General features: G+C 41.3%; 2 protein-coding genes across 5 annotated transcripts in view; both read left to right on the top strand.

Annotated features, from left to right (window-relative positions):
* ches1 (checkpoint suppressor 1) overlaps positions 1-5,431 on the top strand; it is a 67,015-nt gene extending 61,584 nt beyond the window's left edge. Inside the window, exons 5-6 of the mRNA XM_076084217.1 lie at positions 396-504; positions 1,605-5,431. Coding sequence (XP_075940332.1) covers positions 396-504; positions 1,605-2,148 — 653 coding nt within the window. The 3' untranslated portion in view covers positions 2,149-5,431. The remainder of the gene's footprint in view (positions 1-395; positions 505-1,604) is intronic.
* A 2,087-nt stretch (positions 5,432-7,518) lies between these two features.
* On the top strand, positions 7,519-17,091 carry gtf2a1 (general transcription factor IIA, 1). 4 transcript variants are annotated; one of them, XM_076083850.1, is made up of 11 exons: positions 7,519-7,752; positions 7,959-8,030; positions 9,470-9,571; positions 9,712-9,925; positions 10,678-10,742; positions 11,746-11,821; positions 12,491-12,630; positions 13,060-13,164; positions 13,423-13,734; positions 14,062-14,151; positions 15,001-17,091. In XM_076083850.1, the coding sequence occupies exons 1-11, from the start codon at positions 7,723-7,725 to the stop codon at positions 15,106-15,108; spliced, it is 1,314 nt and encodes a 437-aa protein (XP_075939965.1). In that variant the 5' UTR covers positions 7,519-7,722; the 3' UTR covers positions 15,109-17,091. The 4 variants fall into 4 exon arrangements, with proteins under 4 accessions (XP_075939965.1, XP_075939966.1, XP_075939967.1 ...); XM_076083851.1 differs by having other exon boundaries at positions 12,491-12,612; XM_076083852.1 differs by lacking the exon at positions 7,959-8,030.
* Positions 17,092-22,694: the final 5,603 nt, after the last annotated feature.

The following is a 22,694-nucleotide window of genomic DNA, read 5'->3' on the forward strand; positions in this document are numbered from 1 at the left end:
GTTAAATGTGAGAAATGCGTCATTACTCACACACGTTGAAGCACGTGGTATCTCCCTGTAACTTGCATCCGCCTGCTGTTCAGCCCTCAGCATCAGACGGGCTGGATTTAGCCGAGCCCAGCGGTCGTTGGTAATTGAATGATTCGCAGCGGCCTTAACTCATTTATGACGCTTTCCCGCTCAATTTAACCTTGCCTTTCTCATCAATATTGCCCTGTTGGCCTCCTCAGCTCATCGAGCTGCTCCCGGGTCTTATCGAGGTCCGATCGGGTTCTGGAGAAGCTTCCTCTGTGTTTCCCTCCTACTTAGAAACTCATTTGTGTGTTGCATGTGACTAATGTGGCATGGGTCTGTGTGCATAAGTTCTTACGTCCGCTGCTCTCTCTCTCTTTTAGTTCCTCGTGGTGTGATCCAAAATGGCGCTCGCATCAGGAGCCAGGCGCTCTTCCCTGTGATAAGACCCCTACCTGTAAGCCCTGTGGGGAGCAGAACCTCGGCCATACGGTGGGTTACCTTTGCTCCTGCTGCCCTCCAACATGTCATTAATGTCAGTCAGGGCTTTCACATTCCCACACAGACACACACAGACACACCCGCAGGCACACACACAGTAGCCTCACACAAACACACGTACACAAAGCAAACCTCGCTCCAAAATGTTCCACTCATTGTTTACATAATGACATATTCATTGTGTCCAAAAGTGAGAGGCATTCACACGCTCCCTGCTGTTCACATTCTATCCAGGTGTGTTTATATAACGGTCTCTCACACACAAACAGGTTTATCAGAGGGAGAGGCCTCATGATTCAAAGAACATTCGGAGCATGCATGGACATGCACATCCATCATAGGAGCATAAGAGTATGATGGCCTGCACCGCATTATGAATTAAACATACCCAAAGTCTCACTAAAGGTATGCAGTGAATATTTGATCACTGTATGAGGTGCATGTTTTTCTTATAAGATATTAATATGCTAACCCTCTCATCCTGAAGGGAGGAAATGTCCGGGGGACAGGGCATGCTGCTGAGGCTCCCTTTGATTTATTGGTTGTCAGAATACACCCCTGTCCTTTGATACCTTACAGAGAAAAGTGTCTTCTAACTAATAGAGCAAAATATGTGTTGCAATATAGCAATATAATGTAGAGGCTGATGTATAGTGGACAGTGGTTAAATGGCTGCGCTGCAGTATCGTCATTCTGTGGCACTCTGACTTTAAAGCTTGCAAGGTCCTTTATGTGCTGAGCGAGTTTCACGACCTTAGGGAGCACGAGAGCTGCTCAAAATGCACTGTCTCATTCCAAAAATGCATAGGTGGCAATCTGAGAATGAGTCCGCTCATTCCTGTAAGGAAAGGCTGACTCTTCTCTGGAGGTACGAGGTTCTGATCGGACCTGAGAACCATGCACATTAGGCCCTCGGGGGCTATTTGAGGGTGACAGATTATAACGTGAATTATTTTTGCTTTCCAGCCAAACGCAGAGCAAACTGGAGCAGCTTGGGTGGAGTGAGGCGTATACAGGCCGGCCACCTGGCTGGCAGTGTGACAGTACGAGTAACAATATTCTCTCTCACTCTGTGTCCTTGCTTCTTACAGATCATCCCTGGGAGATTATCTAAGCCGAGGACAGGACAGCCCATCCCGGTACTCTCCTCCGCTCTGCAGCGAGGACCTCCAGGACGACCACACTTACAGCACCGCCAAATCCCCCAGCAGGCTGTGCTCCTCTTCCTCTCCCCTGGACGACGACGACGACATCATCGCCGTGGAGATCCAGTCAGACGTGAAACCCGAACCCCGGGAGATCCCGCTGGATTCTCACATCACCACTGCCGCCGCCACCTACATTTCCCAGCAGGCCCTGCGCGGACAGAGACGTAGTTCGGGGCCGGGAGCTGGGACTCTGGCGGGAAGCAGTTTGCCCTGGACCAAAAACCGAGCAAGGGGCATTAGCGACACGCTGCCGCTGAAGAAGCGGCGCGCGGCGGCGGTTGAGAAGCCGCCGGAGAGTGACGACGAGGAGATGAAGGAGGCGGCGGGGTCGCTGCTCCACCTGGCGGGGGTCAGAGCCTGCCTCAACAACATCACAAACCGCACCGCCAAGGGCCAGAAGGAGCAGAAAGAGGCCCTGAGAAACTAAGACTCAGACATAGAACAAGTACACAGTCATGCAAACACACACAGACGCTATACAGCTGAAAGCACGCACACACACACACATACATACAATACACAAATAGGTCAACAGGTAACGTTACTACAGCATTAGTCTCAACGGACTCTTCTCATCTCCCTCTATCTATCTGCAGGGCATTAGGTGAATCCTACTTATTTGTGGCAATATCAAAAATCTATGTTTTCCTACATGTTCAGCAACACTAACATCAATGGGTATTTCTCATGTGTCTTTGTTGTTTTTGTTGTTTAAAAGGGGATGAAAGCCATAAAAAAATGCATGTTTTGTCACTAATTTGGACAAGTTGAACGCGACAAAACCGAATCACATTGAGGAGCGTACAGTACATAAACACAGAAGATGGCTGTTTGTCTTACCTGTTTGTTTCTATGTGAATCTGTAGCAATCGTGCAGCGATGCCAGCAAAGACGGCGGAGCCTATTTAACAAGACTTAGAGCTCCCTTGGCCGCTCGCTAGCATCACTCTCCTACATCCACGAGCACAAATGTGAGACTGTGCCAAAGATAAGCGACCAGGTTGCTTCATGTAGCCGATACGACAGCTGAGAAAAAAAGAGAAGGCATAGTAGTAGAGAAGAGCTAGGGAGAATGACTTAAAGCGTCAAAATAATTGTAAAACCCAATGTGATATATATTCATGCACTTAAGATTATTTAACACCACTTATAATAGAAGCATCATGGGTAAAGACATGGTTTATTTCAAGAGCACTCATAGTATTTAAGAATAGATATTTAAAAATAAAAAAATGGTCATGTTTTATCACCATAGAGATGGATAGTGTGCCGGGTCTGAGGCAATATCTCCTTCATTTTGTTCTTGTTGTTGCATAATGTAAACGTCCCCTAAACGTCCCCAGTACTTCTGTCCATAGACGTAGACACCTGGTATAGATATCGTAGCTACCAGTAGCTACCACACCTTCCTATTCATTTAACAGTGTCAAAGAACTATAGACATGAACTGTGGGTTTAGATTTCCGTTTGTGTCTGTTTACCCTCACTCTACCTTCATAAAGATATAAGCAATTTGTCCCACGTGGACAACTCTGTAAAAAGGTTAGAAAATATTTTATTTTTTTCCTTTCTTAATTGAAGCAATTTGACCTGCAGGACTTTCTCAGTTATATTGCATGGGTGCTTGTAAATAAGATAAAAAGCAAATCTTTTTTATTCAAAGATCATGTAAGATAAACAATGTATTTAGCATGAAGCATGACTTATTTTCATATAAACCTTGATCCTAGAGGAAAGAAAAAAAGTTTTGCCGCCAATTGTTATACCCGTGATTATATTGGATTTTTTTTTTTTCTTTAAATCTTTTGGGTTCTTTTTTTCTGAGCGGGCTTTCAAAGACACGTCTTCAGGGAGGAGCGTGGGGGATCACTCTGCACCTCTGGGCTTCGGGTTCAGGCTATGTAGGCCAGCTGAATCACCTCTTAGGGGTGGGCTTCCGTCTTCTTCTGCCTGTACAGTGATTTTTAGGTGTTCAATGTTAACCCCAGTGTTATTTCAGAACACATGTGTAGAGTGTGTGTGTGAGTTGGTGTGCCCAGCAGCACACACCCTTTAACATTGTGCCTGCCTGCCTGCCTGCCCTCAGTACCTCTGTTGTCATGTCTCTGACATGTTTTGACAGAACGTTACTTGTCTTTATTTATAGCAGTATTGGGGTTTTTTTCCTCTCCTGTGTGTAAATGTACATGTGTCCTTATTTCCCATCGGCATTGTTCAGTGTAACTATGGATCAGACAGGCATGGGAAGCTTTGTAGGTGTCCTGAAAGAACCTCATATCTCCAGATAGGCAACTTAGAAATCAGATAGAAAAGGAAGAGGAATGTAGGAGATGGCATAATGATAAGTTTGTTTTTTGATTTACATACAGTATTGTTAACCCTTTGATTAAAGGAATGACTTGTCCTTGTGGATGTCAATCTTCATATTTATCTCAAGAGCCCAATCCAGAGATCAGAGGGTTTTTAATATATTTTGCCACTCTACAAAGAGTATGTGTATCTCACTTAGGATCAAGAAAACAATGACTTGATTGAAATCCACAAAAGCAGTAGTGAGCTTTGACATTTTTGCATCGGAAGTGATATAAATACTGCACTGCCATGATTCGGCATGCTTTTGCTGAAACAGGAATGCATGAAAGTAGTCATTTCCCCGCACTTGCAGAGATGCAGTGCAAATAAAAAGCAGCTTTGCAGGAGAAAACATTAGCTGGGTTTGGTTGTAGCAGCGGTCACACAAGGGTTTTCTTTAAGCTCAATGGGCATTGAGTGATTGTCAGCAAGCCAAGCAGGCAAACGAATGCATGACCCATCCACTGGTACAGTCTTTTGCCACCTGTAGCATGCATCACTGGCTTTGCATTTTGTATGGTATCCATGCCGAAATATACAAGAAAAGGCTAAAAGGAGACACTGTCAGTGTTCTTGTTGTGTGCCATCCGTCTCTCGTCTGATATCTGTCTGAGTGCTCCCGGGTCAGCAACAATCCACTGTTGTGGTGACTAATAACGTGTTCAGCTGGCAAGAGCCATGTCGAGGGGGGAATGTGTTGCTTTAACAACCACCTTTTTTCCTCTGACTCACTCGGCGACATGCAGGAAGGATGAACTCCTGACCTACGAGTTCTGGAAAAACAGAGCAACACATAAAATATACCTTGGACATTTCAAAGCAAAGGAAATATATACTTCACTGCCTGAAAAGCTCCTAAAACAAGTGTTTGTGTCAAACCTGCCAAACATAACGATGAAACGCTCTAAAAAATACAGTTGCCATTTCTTTTGTTTTTTGATGTTTTTATGCGCAATTTTATTTTCTGTTCTGTTTTCTCTCTGACAAAAGGATCTACAATACTGCCATTATTTCTTTGGTGACTGTCTGAGCTGAATATTGGAAAGCCATAGGTTAGAGATGTCAAAATGCAAAACTGTTATTGATCTGTGAGATGTGATGCAGAGTGCACCGGGGTGTTGTTGTTTTTTTTTCAGTAAATGTTCAATTCTCTCCTTATTGTGCAATCATATTGCCAAAGAATGATTTTAAGACCTATTTCATCACTACATGTAAATATCAACGTTGTCCAATACCGTGGCAAAAAATATATAAATGTTGTTTTATTTTGTTTTCCATTTCCTGAAAAACTGCAATGATGTTTATGTGATGTATTGTCTTCCAGTTGGTTGCAATAATAAAAAATACAAGTTGCAGAAGATTCGTTTGGCTGCTCCTTCTGACGGACTTGAACCGAACAAGTCTGTCACAGAGAATAATACCCATGACACATTAAATCACAGCATCGCTGGTCGGCACTTCAAAAGCAGCACTTTAACTATTTTTCCTCTCAGAATTCAGAGTTAAATATAGTAAAGGCTTACAAGGAAGCATATCCCCCTCTCTACCCCCCTCATTTTCACCACTTCAACATACAACACACACTAACCCCCATTGACTGGTAAAGTGCTAGCTTTGTGAGACTGGAGACTCTTTAATTTGCTCTCAAGACTGACCCCAATCATTAACCTCACATATTCCCATCAACAAGGGTCTTATCATAACCATGCCTCTTCCGCAGTTAATTATTCATTTACTTCCTCTAATCATTTAAGTTCAATACTTCTGATTAAAGTCAGACTCAGCGTCCCCCTTAGGGAAAGAAGTAAAAGAGTTGAGTGTACCAAAGAGTTCCTTAACGCCTTATCAATCTGAGTGGTGCCATTTTGGAGCCATGTGGCAGTGGAAGCCCATTCATAATTGAAGCCGAGACAGGCTTAATCTGGAGCCAGTGCCTCCCTGTGCAGCGCTCCCACCAGCAGCACAACTGGAGCTAGCAGCTCCTCTGTTGCTATGCAACTACAGCAAAGAAAGAGGGGGAGAAAAGTGTGCATTCTCTAGATCTTTAGAGGGCATCATACCACTCCGTCACCAAGAGTGAGACTCAAAGGTAGCGACGACATGCCTCGCATTATGCAGCTTCATACTTGATCACATCTCATAGAACACCTACTCAAACCTACTAAACACAAGTCTCCTATCATCTCTTTCTACAACTAACACTTGCGTTTTAGTTTTTTGAAAGAAAAAGGTTCCAAGTGAATTCAAAAGCATATTCTCATCAGTGTCGGGTCGACGTTTAATTTCCCCTTAGTGAAATAATGTAATGAAGTCAGTTGTGACATTCCACCCTGGAGGAGGCACTCTGAGGTGCTAAGTGGACTGATGCACAGAGAGATATCATCCATATCCACACAATGACCAGTGAGGCAAGTTTCCATGGAGACAGAAGTGGAGGTAACGTTCTCTTGTCAGCTCTCATTTACTGCAAAGCTTTAATGACTTTTTGGAAATGTTCCCCTGGTAATCAGGACAGGTGTATTTTTGATTAAACAGAACCTATGGACCCCCCCCAAACAATGACTTACACCCCCCCCTTATTGAATTAAAATAGTTGTATCCTAGACAGAGTGGATGGATCGTGTGTGTTTGTGTGTCATGGGATCAGAAAAGGAGAGCTTGTTTCTGGAGCTCTGCGATGTGGTGTGATCACACTCTTGTGGCAGCAAGATGTTACTACATTAACAGTGCTCTGCAATCATAAACAAGGCACCAAATACTCCCATATAGAAGTACCGTTACACTACAGAAATCTAATTACAATGGTAATACACTTAATGGAATGAAAATCTATGAAAAGGGAAGGTACGCTACAAACTCATCGTCAAATCTTAACAAGCAATCATTGACATAAGTACAGGCAAAAATAACTTCAATCAGAATACAGAAGTGTTTCCAGAGTGAGTTAGTTAGCACATAGATATAGATTAAAATAGAGTCAGATTAAAGTCTTAATGGAGACCAATTACTAAACACTGGGTTGAGTGTGCACAGTCCTTTCTCCTCTCTGTCCTCAGATTGTGCAATAATTCGCACCGTTATGTCAACTGACTTCTATCACCAAACACTGCACATGAATGCTCAAACTGAGGTCCATGTTTTATATGGGTTTATTATTTAATGATCTAGCAGTGTGTGGAAACTATGGCTCGTGGGATATTGTGATTATCTCCTTATATGGGTCATAATATTTACACTTGGCCTAATTCAGTAAACAAGATCACTTCGCATTATAACGCTAATGCGATCTGTGCACGTTTATTTACCGCGTACCACGTTAAACACGTGTAAACTACATTTCCCAGCGGCAAGCGTGTCGCGTGGTCGTCATACACCTTACGAGATCTCGCGCGATGTACGGACTGACCCTGCCCTATGTCTCGCGCACTCGCAGCTCCATGCTCAGTATATAAAGCAGGACAACGACGGAAGGAGGACGGCTGGGAGTCGCAGCCCGGGATTGTAAATAAGACCGTTAAAACTGTGTTTTATTTACAAAAGTAATGCCGGCTGTTTTAAGAGACCGTTCCCAGTTGTTTTAAGTCGTTTTTTGTAATTTTTTGGCTCTATTTCTCGCCTATTTCCGTGTGGTTTTTACACTACGCGTATAATGGCGAGCTCGGCTAACTCGAACCCAGTGGTAAGGATCAATCTCTAAGGATTGTCAGCGGGGAAATGGGGGTTAAGATAAGAGAACGCTGTCAACGAGCTTTTTTTTTTTATCATTCAGTAAAATGAATGGGCTTTAACAAACACTTCACTGTTCTATCAAATAAAATGAAGACTAACTTCAGTCAATCGGCCATTTTAATCATTCTTCGAAACTAAGGTTAGATTGTTCTTCAGATGAAGCCGTCTGGTGGAGCGATGGCTAATGCAAGGAGCTGTAACGTTACAGAGTCAAGATGGTGCTGGAAGGTTAGGGTTGGATGAGAATGCAAAAGTTGATTTATGGGCCATTTGTCCAGTCGAGGCTTTCGTGAGTTGGCCGTTAACGTGAGTTAGTTCATAAGAGTATCTCTAAAATCATATGTATGGCTCAATGAATTGGAGTTGATACTGATCATCTGGATTTGATGTCTGTGCTGTTTAGTTGAGGTCAAAGCAATGCTTGTGTCGATCAGTCTGACATCAACGGACAAGTCGGTAACGTTAAATTAGCTAAATAGTTTATTTTGCCTAATTCACTAGATGCCGATGTTCGCAAAGCACCTCGCCACCATCCACTGCGAATGAATTATGCTTTTTCTTTTGATTAAAGTCTCCTTAGCCGAAAACCGCCAAAGCTCAGTCTAATGCCTCCTCATTGTCCACCATTCCACGACCAGCAGCCAGGATAGCCGTCCCAAACCACCACTTGTACCCATCTCATAACAAAGTAGTCCAGCGACACGGCCATACTACTTGGTCAAAGCCGAGCCGCTATAAGATAACACACCGAAAACACCCTAGCATTCCGCCACATAATGTTTAATGTACGGGGCTGTCGGGCGCGCGTTTCGCCGCTCCGTAAAATGGCTTCCACGTCTCCCCTCGCTCCGGTTCTGGCCCTCCTCTTTTCTGCCGCCTGGTTTTATACGGCCATATTGGCTCTCTAATATAGACTGGCCGGGATGGGAAGGTGCTATTCGACGCTACGTCACCGCCTCTACATATAAACGGCAGAGTAAGCTTTAAATGGTGGAGGAGCAGCCGGGCGGAGGAAGGAGAGACTGAGGTCCGTGCTGCGGACATTAGGGACGATGCAGTTCAGTGAACGCGGTGTGCCGTCTGTCTATCGCGGAGGCTTCCATTGTTGTGTCGCTTTCCTAACGAGCGGAAATGCGACTGTTGTGTCGCTGTAGACATTTAAACGGTTTACATGCACTGTAGTTAGCGCGCGCCATGTATGCTACATTATCCCGAGGGACACACTGAATACTGTTGGTGGTGACAGATGGACATGTAGCCTACAGACCAATACATACATACTGTGTCTATAATAGACGCATTTTAGCTAAAGCCCAGCTTTTATTTCCATGGACCAATTTTAGAATTGAGTTAAATATTTGAAACAGATATACACCGACTATTACTTTATTATAACCTACTAATTTATACTTATCTGGCGAGGGGAAACTGAATGTATATCCACATGGTTTGTTAGACATTTAATGTTCTGCTGCTGTCATGGCAGCTGTGCAGCACTATTAGTAACTGATGTGTTCCTATTAAACATTTCTGAATACCAACGCCATATGGTCAGTGTAAAAGTAGGCCCTAAATGGTAACTTTGATCATCAGATATGTTTGTTTCCTTACCAAACACAGTGATGAAAACAAGTGTCTTTCCTGTTTCTGTGCTTGCCTCCTCATAGCCTAAACTATATAAGTCTGTGATTGAGGATGTGATCAATGAGGTGCGAGAGCTGTTCCTGGACGAGGGAGTGGATGAGCAGGTGCTTCTGGAGCTGAAAACGGTAACCGTCCCCCCCCCTGTACAGTAATGAAGTATATGCATATTGTGAATGCCCTGGGTGCATTTATGCTCTTAATAAAAATGGGAAATCACAAAGTATTATTAAATCTCACATTCTTTTTCTTTGGCCTGATGCTCCAGCTGTGGGAAAACAAACTGTTGCAGTCCAAGGCAGTGGAGGGCTTCCATACTGAGGAGCAGGCAGCCCTGCAGGCCGCTCAGCAGCAGCAGCAGGTTCAGCAGCAGGTTCAGCAGGTCCAACACGTCCAACACGTCCAGCACGTCCAGCACGTCCAGCAGGTGACCCAGCCAGCACAGGCCCAGCAAGTCATTCTGCCCCCTCAGCAGCAGCAAGGTTGGTCGGCACTGCCACACTGCACTAGTAAACAACAACTAGCTCTAAATGCTACAGCAGAATTATCTAACATCTGTGAATGCTCTCTCTACACAAAGTCCTATACTGACTTCCTACTGAAATGAAGTGGTTTGGGAGAGAATTCCTCTATTAAAATGCATTTTTGACAGAAGTTGATATACAAAAAGTTTAGTTATTATACTACCAGAGTATTTTAACCTTTTAAAACTGCACTTGGTAACTCAAATAAAAGTAACTGTTTGTGTTATTTGCTCAAACTGTCACTATATCCTGACAGTAGTACACAAGTAGTACACGAGACAGAAACACTCGGGTTCCTCTGCCTCCCTTTAGTGCTCCTGATGCCGTAAGAATCCACCAAAACAACCAATCACAGCTGTCAAGCTCTGTCAGTGAATTACGATAAGACTGTCTAACTAGGCAGCACTGATCAAATATGAATCAAGACTATGTTACTGCATTGCATATTTCTCTCCTCAAATCAACATATTTTAGTGTTTATCTGTAAGATGAGTAAGTTTGTGACCCACAGCACACATTCTCATTTTACAGCTAAACAGAACGCTTAAATATGTATCTGAAGTTATTTAAAGCAAGAAACAGGCGATGCAGTAACAGAATCTTGAACTGTGTGTGATATTCTTTTCTTTTAATAGTTTTGTTTGCAGGACATTCTAATCAGTTTTGGGGCATATTATGGTGTGTTAACATCAAAATGTCTCTCTGCACAGCTCCCCAGCAGCAGGTTATTGTTCAGGATTCCAAGATTCTACAACACATGAGTGCAACAGGGATGGTAAGTAAATGTACAGATACAATGAACATACTATTATAGTTTGATGATTCATGCTCATAACAGTAACAGCCAATGCAATGTGACGATCGCTGATCTCAACTGTGCACACATTTACAGTGACTCCCTTATTCACTGAGGCCCTCTGATAGTGTGGTATGTTGTTATTGAGAGAACATGTGTTATCCAGGCACATATTTTACAGTCAGCCAAAAAGAAGAGGAAGATCTGCATGTGTCTGCCTCAGAGCAGGGTGACTGATGTAGTAGCAGAGGAGAGGAGAGGAAGGACCTGTAGCCTGGATGACAGTGGAGATAAAGCATCCTCTCACACGCTCCCGTTGTCTCACGCACACCGACAAACACACTCTGTCGTCATCGGTTTCAACAGAGTGTCAGCACTTCCCATCCTTTTGTGCTTCCTTCTCTCAACAACACTTCGGTTCAGCAAGACATCTGTTGATGTCAAGGCCTGCACATGTGCTGTATTAGTAAAGTGTTGTTTTTGTCTTGATTCTCAGACGCTTTGTTTAAGCTTTACTTGCAAATTCCGTTAACCTTTTTGCCATCAAACCTGGCAGGTAAAATGAACAAATGCAAATATGAAACGGCTGCTTTTATCACAGAAGCCAAGGAAATATGAATATTAGCACTTTAATGGTTTAAGTTGTGTTGTATTTCATGAATATTAAATCTCTCCAGAGAAATGTACTTAACACTTCGCATATTCCTGTGTGTACCTGGTGTGTAGAACATTTACACCGTGACAACCTTAAACTCTCACATTGCTTGAACCCTAACGTCCTGCTGGTGTGTGTGTGTGTGTGTGTGTGTGTGTGTGTGTGTGTGTGTGTGTGTGTGTGTGTGTGTGTGTGTGTGTGTGTGTGTGTGTGTGTGTGTGTGTGTGTGTGTGTGTGTGTGTGTGTGTGTGTGTGTGTGTGTGTGTGTGCGAACACCTGACTGCCGTGTTTCAGTCCCTCATGTGTGTTCTCCATTTTCTCCTCTAGAGTGCAGCAGCTACAGCAGCAACCCTTGCTTTGCCCACAGGGGTCACCCCGTACCAACAGCTCATCACTAGCCAAGGTGAAACACTCACTGCTTTATCTGTGCATCAAAACGGGAAAAACATTTCTCCCCAAAACATGTTTTGCTCTTTTACCTGTATTGCTATTTATCAATCTGGATAGTCTTGGTGTGAGCTGCCTAGTGTTTGAGATATCGGTTGTATCGTCGGCAGCGTGGGATGTAAACATTAATGGCGTCCTCTTTGGCTGACCTCAGTGGTGCTAGGTGAGCTAGCGGTATCGGTGAGCTATAAGTACTCTCGTCCACAAGTAGATGCACGCTTCCTTTTGTGCGGTGATACGGTTGACGGATGTGGTTTGATAGAAAGAAAATAATTCCTACATGAAGCTGCTCATAACCAGGTCTGTGGATTATCTTCAGTAACCAGGTCATGATTTCTAGAGAGACATTGCTGTTGAATTTTTCAAAGGTATTTTTTGGCACTTTGAGCACCACAAGCCGAGTGCCATATAGTTCCATTATATTGTAGAGAAGACTGACATCTCTACGGTCGATATCTCCAACACTAGGCCACTCAGATAAAAAATATCTAGACTGATAAAAAGCCCCACTGGTGAGAGGGGAAATATGTATTTTTGATTTTGGGGTGAACTGTCCCTTTAAGTTAGTTCATCGATACGTTCACTCTTCCAGCACTTACAACTCCTCTGTTTCACGGTCTCTCAGGTCAGATCCTGCAGGTGGTCCGTGCTCCCAACGGGGCTCAGTACATCATCCAGCCCCAGCAGCAGATCCTCCTGCAGCAGCAGATGCAGCCTGGCGGCGTGCAGGCCCCGGTCATACAGCAGGTATGCCCCATTAGACAGGTAGGAACACCTCACTTTGGTCAACAGTCCACCTATCTTTTTTATCTGTGGTCTTCAGAACAACAATCAACAGCTCATAGTGTATACAGATCAGGAAGCTGTTTGGCTGCATGGCTGTGGGTCCTCTGGTGTTGAAGCAGTGGAAGAACCATCTTATGGAAATAAAGACTTGAAATATGTGAAAAGAAATGGCATGAAAATCACTCAAACATCACCGCTTCACCCTAAGAAATCTTATCCATGACCTTTTATCAGTAGCTTCTCTAAATGAAGCAGCAGCCACAATTACAATAAGTCAATTGAGTTTTAAATGAATAGCTTTTGGCATTTTAACATGTAATTCCTTCACAGGTCTCCAAAGACAATACACTAATGTTCATGCCAGAGCTTTTGCAAAATGTGAGTTCTTCCTGTTTACTGTGTGTCTAGGTCCTGGCTCCTCTGCAGGGAGGCCTGCCCCAGCAAACAGGAGTTATCATCCAGCCGCAGCAGATCGTCTTAGCTTCAGGAAACAAAGTCCAGGGCAATACACAGGTCAGCACTTCTTCAATTCCTCCAAAACATATCGAGTTGCTCTCTTCTGGAAGGTTGCTTTACTATTAAGAGTTTTGTCTAAAACATTCTTATGTGGTTCCACTATATCTCCTACCTCTTTATGTTTCTAATGGGCATCTGTGTCTTGTTTGGTGTGTTAATGATATCCGTAGCACAATGTCAGACAGGAAGCTTGATTTGGATTTTAAAACGTTTTTAATACAAATTCTTAACCTGACAATCACTGTTTGCCGTTAGGTGATGCAGGCAGCAGCTCTGGCACAGCAGCCTGGCCAGGCAGCAACAGCTCAGGTCCAGCAGGTTCAGCAGGTTCAGCAGGTTCAGCAGGTCCAGCAGGTCCAGCAGGTCCAGAGCGCAGCTGCACCACAGGTCCTACCGCAGCCACAGAACCAGCAGCAGGCCCAGCAGCAGCAGCCTCCCATGATACTGCAGGCGGACGGCACCGGAGACACCTCCTCAGAGGAGGACGAGGATGAGGAGGAGGAATATGATGAAGATGAGGAGGAGGAGAAGGACAAGGATGGGGGAGAGGACGGGCAGGTGGAAGAGGTGGGCACCAGAGGAACCAAACGTTGTAGTGAAACAGACACAGAGCAGATGCTGCTGTTTAGTGGCAGCTGTACTGTGGTTCTGGATGAGGTCAGGCTCAGCAGAGATGAGCTAAGTAGCTGTTAGTGAATCAGTGTTTTAAGAAGTATGGCTTTATCTGTCAAAAGGCAGTATGATCTCATGATGAGGAGAAAGTTATGTTATATTGTGTAGTGATATGTTCATTTCCAGATATAATAAATAAAAGACCTTCCTGTAACATGATCAATGGGACACTCTGTGTTTTTATCACGAGGTTTAATGTTGTTGGTTTGGTTTCCTCACCAGGAGCCTCTGAACAGTAGTGATGATGTCAGTGATGAGGAGGACCAGGAGCTGTTTGACACGGAGAATGTAGTGGTGTGCCAGTATGACAAGGTAAGAAGTCATCCATTCTGTGAGAGAACATGGCACAACTAAACGTATGAATATTCAAAATGTGTAATTATCTTATACCTGTTGATTTACACTAGCCCGCATCAATAGTTAGTTTAATTTCAGTATATTAAGTGTGTAACCCTGGTCAGATCAACAATCTACTGCAGGACTAACACACAGACGCTAACGTTGATTCTCGTTAGTTTTTTCAGTAATAAATAAATAAACCTTTTCAGCCACTATAACAAAATTACCTAAGTAAAACATTCATGTTATCTCAGCTGGAATGCCTCCATCATACAGTCCCATTGTAAATGTGATCAATGCCTCTTTAATTGTTTGTCTCATGGCAGTTGCTAGCATTTAGTAAAAATTGAGAGACATTTCGCAATCCTTTACTTTTGGATATTGGCGCTGCTTTTGGTAGATGCCCCTTTTTGCCTGAAGTGTAATGTTTGATCACCAGTTTCATACACCCTTAAGTGTATTACAGAAATATGAAATGCTAATAAGAGGTCTCAGCGAGAATATGTCGCGCCTGTTTCTCTCCTCCGTCGGGGTTTCACAGCGAGCAATATTAGCTGCTCTGTTTCAACAATGATGGGCTAAAAACCGTGCATGCAGGCGGGCTGAAATTCAACGGTGGTGTTATTTCGGGAGATGTCTGCCTCACCCCCCCCCCCCCCCCAATTCAGTGCTTCTAAAGATCTATTGGTCAACGCTGGTTAATATGTATGTGTGTGTATGTGCGTGGGATAAAGACATTAGAGACGTGTCCACTGTAAGATGAAACAGTGTCCATCTGTCTTTGACGCCTACAACATTGATTTCCTTCTCTTTCCTCCCCAGATTCACAGAAGTAAGAACAAATGGAAATTCCACCTGAAGGACGGGATCATGAATCTGAATGGGAGAGACTATGTCTTCTCCAAAGCCATTGGGGATGCTGAATGGTGAAGGAGAAAAAAACCCGGAGAAAGCAACAGGAGCAGGAACTCTATAAGTCCCTTTATCCAGTTAACAGACACTTCAATATCCTTCCATAGCCTGTGACTGGATTCCTGTCAGGAAACAACCTGTGAGTCTTTGAGAACTCTGACTAACCCAGCGGACTGTGAGGTACCGTACAACCCGGGTGTTGTCAAAAACACCCGGCTGGCCTTTCGGGATGAGAAACCTACAGCGGAAGTGAAAGCCTGCGAACAGAGTCCTCTTGATCTTTCTTTGCTTCTTCCTTGCTTCTCTACGTTTTCACACAACGTTAGAATTAGAATTCACACACAGTGGAAAGTAAGCATTTCACTTCATGCAGGTGTAGTGGACCAGGGTGACCTGCCCCGCCACAGGAGGGTCAGAGGTCATTCATTATATCCCCGTAGATGAGAAACACCTTCATGATGCACTGTAGTCGGTTGACTGGATTGACTCGTGTCTACATTTAAGTCCAAACTTAGTGCCACCAGTCAAGATCGCTGCCTTTAGAGCGGCCAGAATCAACTTTTGGCTTCTAATTTTTGCTCTTGGATCGTAATTCTGTCTCAATTCATGTTTATGAAAATGGTGCTCCAGAGGGTTTTATGTAGTTAACAACCTGTTATTGTTTTAAACTTTTTTTTAAAAATGTGTTTCATGAAGAGTTAAGAAAAAGAAGGTACAATTACATTAATTCTAGAATAACTAATAGTGATTTAAAGGCATTATTTTAATCTAATGAGTGCTCAATCCAAAAATACTGTTATTTTTCTCATCTGCTTCTCTGGAGTTTCATTCCATCTTTAATCTTAAAAAAAAAGGAAGGGCAGTTCCAACACTGAATTCATTTTAGAACTGTACAAACTGTCTGAAGGTGTATCTTCTTTGCTCTTATTTTAGTTCCCTGCAGCCGTCTGAGAATTTGCACTGTCAGTTTATCAATGTTGTGAAATCAGTCAAGTTAATCAATAGACACAGCGTGCTCTGTTTGTGTTGGGAGAGAAAGTGTGATACAGTGTGTGTGTGTGTGTGTGCGTGTGCGTGCGTGCGTGCCTGCGTAAAACATATTACAATTTCATTTTTTTTCTTTTTTTTTGGTGGGGACAAGGCGATGTCTTCTTTTTCTTTTATTTTTTTCTTTATTCCTGAAAATTCCTGAAGTGTTCTGTTTTGAAAGGTTGGAAAGCCGCACCAAACTGTGCTCTTATAATCTAATAAGTGTTCCTTTTTTTTCTCTGTTGGTTGGACAAAGCTACATAACGCTGTGTTTCAAATCATTTCGTCCACCGTATGTTCTCCTGGGCTTTCATTTTATTCATGACTTTTAAACAAGAATATTTTCTATTGAAGCGAGTTTAACTCGGGGGGGGGGGGGGGGGGGGCTGTGTGTTTCTCTGCAGTTTGTTTTTAGTGCCCCTGTTGCAGCAATTTGAAATAAAGTATGTGTTTTTTGACTGTTGTGTCAATTTGGTTGATAGTTATGATTGTAACGAGACTAATAATACCAAGGAAGCACTGACAAGATTACTGATGCAGAACCAATGAAAAATTAAAAGATTTAAATTCTTTTTTACATTTCCCCATACATAATCTAACGGGAATACAATCATATTTTTAATTAAGATTTTTTTTTTGCACAGACTACGAGTAATTGTCTGCATCTATTTTGATGAATGTACACTGAAAACAACGGGCTGAGAAAAACAGGCACTTTAAAATAGACCTCAAATAATAAATATAGATGTGCCAACAGGTTTCCAACATATTTCAGGAAGAACATTCTGCATTCAGTAGCTCTCCATTAGTAAAAGGAAAAAAGTCAGCTCACAGTTGCTTAGTTATTTTATGTTCTCTTTATTGTTGGTTGTTGCGTGTGCCTTTTGAACCTTTTTAATTTTTCCGATATCAACAAATGGTAGATTAACATGAAAAGGATGTCTATTAAAGATGTATTCTCTGCTTTCCGAATGTTATGTTGTGTGTTCTAACTGCTGTTCAGATAAGGGAAATGTATTGTTCGCACACTTTTTTTTATTACATTTTTTTTAACTTAAATTAACTTTCGAACAAAAGCCCTATCCCTACTCTTACACAGGCTAAGAAATGAGTGTCACTGTAAACCTCTTAACTCAAGTGGAAAGGTATTCTCTATTACAATACTACACTGGTTCCTATTTTGTCAGATTAACTCCCCAACCCCATCTGATGAACAATTCATTCATTACCTTTAGTTACTATTGTAACAATTCATTTATGACCTTTAGTTACTATTGTAACAATTCATTCATTACCTTCAGTTACTATTGTAACAATTCATTTATGACCTTTAGTTAATATTGTAACAATTCATTCATTACCTTTAGTTACTATTGTAACAATTAATTTATGACCTTTAGTTAATATATAACAATTCATCCATTATCTTTAGTTAATATTGTAACAATTCATCCATTATCTTTAGTTAATATTGTAATAATTCATTCATTACCTTTTGTTGCTATTGTAACAATTAATTCATTATCTTTTGTTACTATTGGAACAATTCATTTATTACCTTTAGTTAATATTGTAACAATTCATCCATTACCTTTTGTTACTATTGTAACAATTCATTTATTACCTTTAGTTAATATTGTAACAATTCATTTATGACCTTTAGTTAATATTGTAACAATTCATGTATTACCTTTAGTCACTATTGTAACAATTCATCCATTATCTTTAGTCACTATTGTAACAATTCATCCATTATCTTTAGTTACTATTGTAACAATTCATCCATTATCTTTTGTTACTATTGTAACAATTCATCCATTATCTTTAGCTACTATTGTAACAATTAATTTATTACCTTTAGTTACTAACAATTCATTTATTACCTTTAGCAATTTTAACCACTTTGCTTTGATTTAACTATTATAACTATCAATTATTTGTTGCTAACTATTCAAACCATGTACAGTGCATCCGGAAAGTATTCACAGCGCTTCACTTTTTCCACATTTTGTTATGTTACAGCCTTATTCCAAAATGGATTAAATTCATTATTTTCCTCAACAGTCTACACACAACAACCCATAATGACAAAGTGAAAACTGTTTTTTGCAAATTTTTGCAAATCTATTAAAAATAAAGAACGAAAACATAACATGTACATAAGTATTCACAGCCTTTGCTCAATACTTTGTTGAAGCACCTTTGGCAGCAATTACAGCCTCAAGTCTTCTTGGGTATGATTCCACAAGCTTGGCACACCTATTTCTGGGCTATTTCTGGGCAGTTTCTCCCATTCTTCTTTGCAGAACCTCTCAAGTTCCATCAGGTTGGATGGGGAGCGTCGGTGCTCAGCCATTTTCAGATCTCTCCAGAGATGTTCAATCGGGTTCAAGTCAGGGCTCTGGCTGGGCCACTCAAGGACATTCACAGAGTTGTCCCGAAGCCACTCCTTTGTTATCTTGGCTGTGTGCTTCGGGTCGTTGTCCTGTTGGAAGATGAACCGTCGCCCCAGTCTGAGGTCCAGAGTGCTCTGGAGCATGTTTTCATCGAGGATGTCTCTGTACATTGCTGCATTCATCTTTCCCTCAATCCTGACTAGTCTCCCAGTTCCTCCCGCTGAAAAACATCCCCACAGCATGATGCTGCCACCACCATGCTTCACTGTAGGGATGGTATTGGCCAGGTGATGAGCAGTGCCTGGTTTCCTCCAGACATGACGCTTGGCATTCAGGCCAAAGAGTTCAATCTTTGTTTCATCAGACCAGAGAATTTTGTTTCTCATGGTCTGAGAGTCCTTCAGGTGCCTTTTTGCAAACTCCAGGCAGGCTGTCATGTGCTTTTTACTGAGGAGTGGCTTCCGTCTGGCCACTCTACCAAACAGGCCTGATTTGTGGAGTGCTGCAGAGATGGTTGTCCTTCTGGAAGGTTCTCCTCTCTTCATAGAACAACACTGGAGCTCTGTCAGAGTGACCATCGGGTTCCTGGTCACCTCCCTGACTAAGGCCCTTCTCCCCCGATCGCTCAGTCTGGCTGGGCGGCCAACTCTAGGAAGAGTCCTGGTGGTTCCAAACTTCTTCCATTTCCAGATGATGGAGGCCACTGTGCTCATTGGGACTTTCAATGCTGCAGAAATTTTTCTATACCCTTCGCCAGATCTGTGCCTCGATACAATTCTGTCTCGGAGGTCTACAGATAATTCCTTGGACTTCATGGCTTGGTTTATGCTCTGATATGCACTGTCAACTGTGGTACCTTATATAGACAGGTGTGTGCCTTTCTAAATCATGTCCAATCAACTGAATTTAGCACAAGTGGACTCCAATCAAGTTGTAGAAACATCTCAAGGATGATCAGTGGAAACAGGATGCACCTGAGCTAAATTTTGAATACATGTTATGTTTTCGTTCTTTATTTTTAATAGATTTGCAAAAATTTGCAAAAAACAGTTTTCACTTAGTCATTATGGGTTGTTGTGTATAGAATGTTGAGGAAAATAATGAATTTAATCCATTTTGGAATAAGGCTGTAACATAACAAAATGTGGAAAAAGTGAAGCGCTGTGAATACTTTCCAGATGCACTGTATGTATTACCTTAGCTAAGTGTTCACCTGACTGCTCACTTGCCAACTACACGCTCAAATGCAACTTGTGTAGACTATATATTTGTTGGAATGCTGTTAAGCATTCCAACTATTGTTCTTCGAATCTTTATTGTTGGAATGCTGTTAAGCATTCCAACTATTGTTATCCTGTTTCTCTTTATTGTTGGAATGCTGTTAAGCATTCCAACTATTGTTATCCTGTTTCTTTATTCTTCTTTATTTTATTTTTTTTATATTTCTTCCGTACGCTTTTTGAAACTCTTCTGCTCCTTCATATTTTAAGCTACAGAAACCGTTCAACTATCAAAATGTTCAGCTCTTTCAGCAGAGGGGTGCTATGACTTTTAATATTTCTAACCTTTAAACTTTATGAATTATTAAGCTTTTTGCAAATTTTTTTTTGAATGGGTTTCAATGGAGAAAATGTTCAAATCCTCTTCAACTTTCAAATCCTTCTACTTCCTCATACTTTCAGCTACAGACACCATTTCAACTTTCAAATGTTGAGAAAACCCTGATCTATTGCCGCATTATTCAGCTTTTTGATATCTTTTATACTTTTTGAACTGTCCCATTTTAACTTTTATGATTTTTTCAGCCCTTTTCTGCTTTTATAATGGGTGTGTATTGCGCAGCTTAGAGTGCGTGATGTCACCGCTAGAGTGAAGAGCAGCTTGAGATTCTTGTGAAAAAAAGATTTGTCTTTTGCCACTGTGTCCACAATCTTCACTCTTCATGCATCATTTCTGGATGTAGAAGTAGCTAATCTTGTCCTTGTCGTAGACAAATGACTGTGGAATCCCACAGATTTACACATTTGACACAGAAGCCTGTAATTGAGAGGAAAACCAACTTTCTGCTCCATAGAGACCAATGTTAAATTTAGCTTCAAAAACATCTTCCACAGAACACGGTACCCCATTTCTAAATCGCCAGTTCAGCCACATTTTTTACACTACAGACACAATTTGTACAGGATCTGTTCTTCAACTCATCCTTCCTCTCATTTATTAATATCGGAGCAATAGGAGCTACGGTTATGGGAGTTTTGAGGATTTGTTTGAGAGGTGTTTCCCTGTTTAATCTCCATGAAAAGGCTGCAAGGACACAGGTGTTTCTGATTAAGCTCATTAGTGATGTTGATAAACACAGACTCACAGACACACACACGCTCCTCTATCTCTCTCTCTCTCTGTGTCTCTCTCTCTCTCTCTCTCTCTCTGTGTGTCTCTCTCATACAGTCATTCAGGTTCTTAGAGATCTTTAGAGGATCCCCCCCCACACACACACCCCATTTTAAAATAAAAGCCCCACAGAGTGAAATATAACTGAAATGCTTGTGATGAAGCCTGTCATTTAATAACCTCTGTTTATGTGTCAAACATTATGATTATGTCTCCTCTCCCCCTCTCTCCCCCACCCAGCCCCACCCTTTCAAAATAAAAGCCTCATGGATTAACTATTTAAACATTAAGCTGAAAATTAGGCTTTTTTTGAAGTAATGAATGCTCTTACTAATACTGCGACAACTACTACTATTGCTGCTAATATTTCTAGTATTACTACTACTACTGCTACTACTACTACTTCTACTACAACTTTTGCTGTTGCTACGATTACTACTGCTATTACTGCTACCATCAATATTATTACTACCACTACTGCTATTACTACCACTACTACTATTACTTATACTACAACTGCTATTCATGCTACTACCAGTACTAATACTACTACAGCTATTAGTACGACTGCTACTAGTACTACTACTACTGCTATTACTGCTACTTCAAATACTGCCATTACTATTACTACTACTTATACTACTACTGTTATATTAAATACTACGACCACTACTACAGCTATTACTACTACTACCGATATTACTACTTCTTCTAAATACTAATACTTCTACTGCTAATGATACTTCTACTACAACTACAACTTCTAGTACTACTAATACTACAAATATCACTACTGCTGACATTTTTTAAGCCACAGAAACCGTTCGAATATCAAAATGTTCAGCTCTTTCAGGAGAGGGGTGCTTTGACTTTTCATATTTGTAATCTTTTAACTTTTTGAAATATTAAGCTATTTGCAATTTTCTTTTGAATGGGATCTCTATGGAGAAAATCTTCAAATCCTGTTAAACTTCTTCAACTTTCAAAGCCTTCTTCTTCTCATACTTTCAGCTACATATGACTCCATATTTGTAATCTTTAAATTCTTTGAAATATTAAGCTATTTGCAATTTTCTTTTGAATGGGATCTCTATGGAGAAAATCTTCAAATCCTGTTAAACTTCTTCAACTTTCAAAGCCTTCTTCTCATACTTTCAGCTACATATGACTTCATATTTATAATCTTTCAACTTTTTGAATTATTAAGCTTTTTGCAATTTTTTTTTAATTGGATATCTATTTTCAGCAATGTTTTTGAGATTCATTTCAGCTTTCAGCATTCCAACGCATTTTCAGCAGGAAATGCATTTTCTAGTTCAACTATTTCTTCCGTACGTATTTTGCTATCTATCTCCTTCCACATTTTTTAAGCTACAGAAACCGTTCAAATATCAAAATGTTCAGCTCTTTCAGCTCATGTGTGCTATGACTTTTCATATTCATAACCTTTAAACTTTATGAATTATTAAGCTTTTTGCATTTTTTTTTTTGAATGGGTTTCTATGGAGAAAATGTTCAAATCCTCTTCAACTTTCAAATCCTTCTACTTCCTCATACTTTCAGCTACAGACACCATTTAAACTTTAAAATGTTGAGAAAACCCTGATCTATTGCCACCTTATTCAGCTTTTTGATATCTTTTATACTTTTTGAACTGCAGCAGTTTAACTTTTATGATTTTTTCACTCCTTTTCTGCTTTTATAATGGGTGTGTATTGCGCAGCTTAGAGTGCGTGATGTCACCGCTAGAGTGAAGAGCAGCTTGAGATTCTTGTGAAAAAAACATTT

Source organism: Anarhichas minor, unplaced genomic scaffold (assembly GCF_050575085.1).
Source record: "Anarhichas minor isolate MPS153535 unplaced genomic scaffold, ASM5057508v1 ptg000136l, whole genome shotgun sequence".
Taxonomy (NCBI): Eukaryota; Metazoa; Chordata; class Actinopteri; order Perciformes; family Anarhichadidae; genus Anarhichas; species Anarhichas minor.

Bases quoted from the DNA above. Each gene is read 5' to 3' on its own strand.
- gtf2a1 (XM_076083850.1), top strand. From the start codon at position 7,723: ATGGCGAGCTCGGCTAACTCGAACCCAGTG. The intron at 9,572-9,711 runs GTAACCGTCCCC...CTGATGCTCCAG, and splicing joins TGCTTCTGGAGCTGAAAACG to CTGTGGGAAAACAAACTGTT. The intron at 9,926-10,677 runs GTTGGTCGGCAC...CTCTCTGCACAG, and splicing joins GCCCCCTCAGCAGCAGCAAG to CTCCCCAGCAGCAGGTTATT.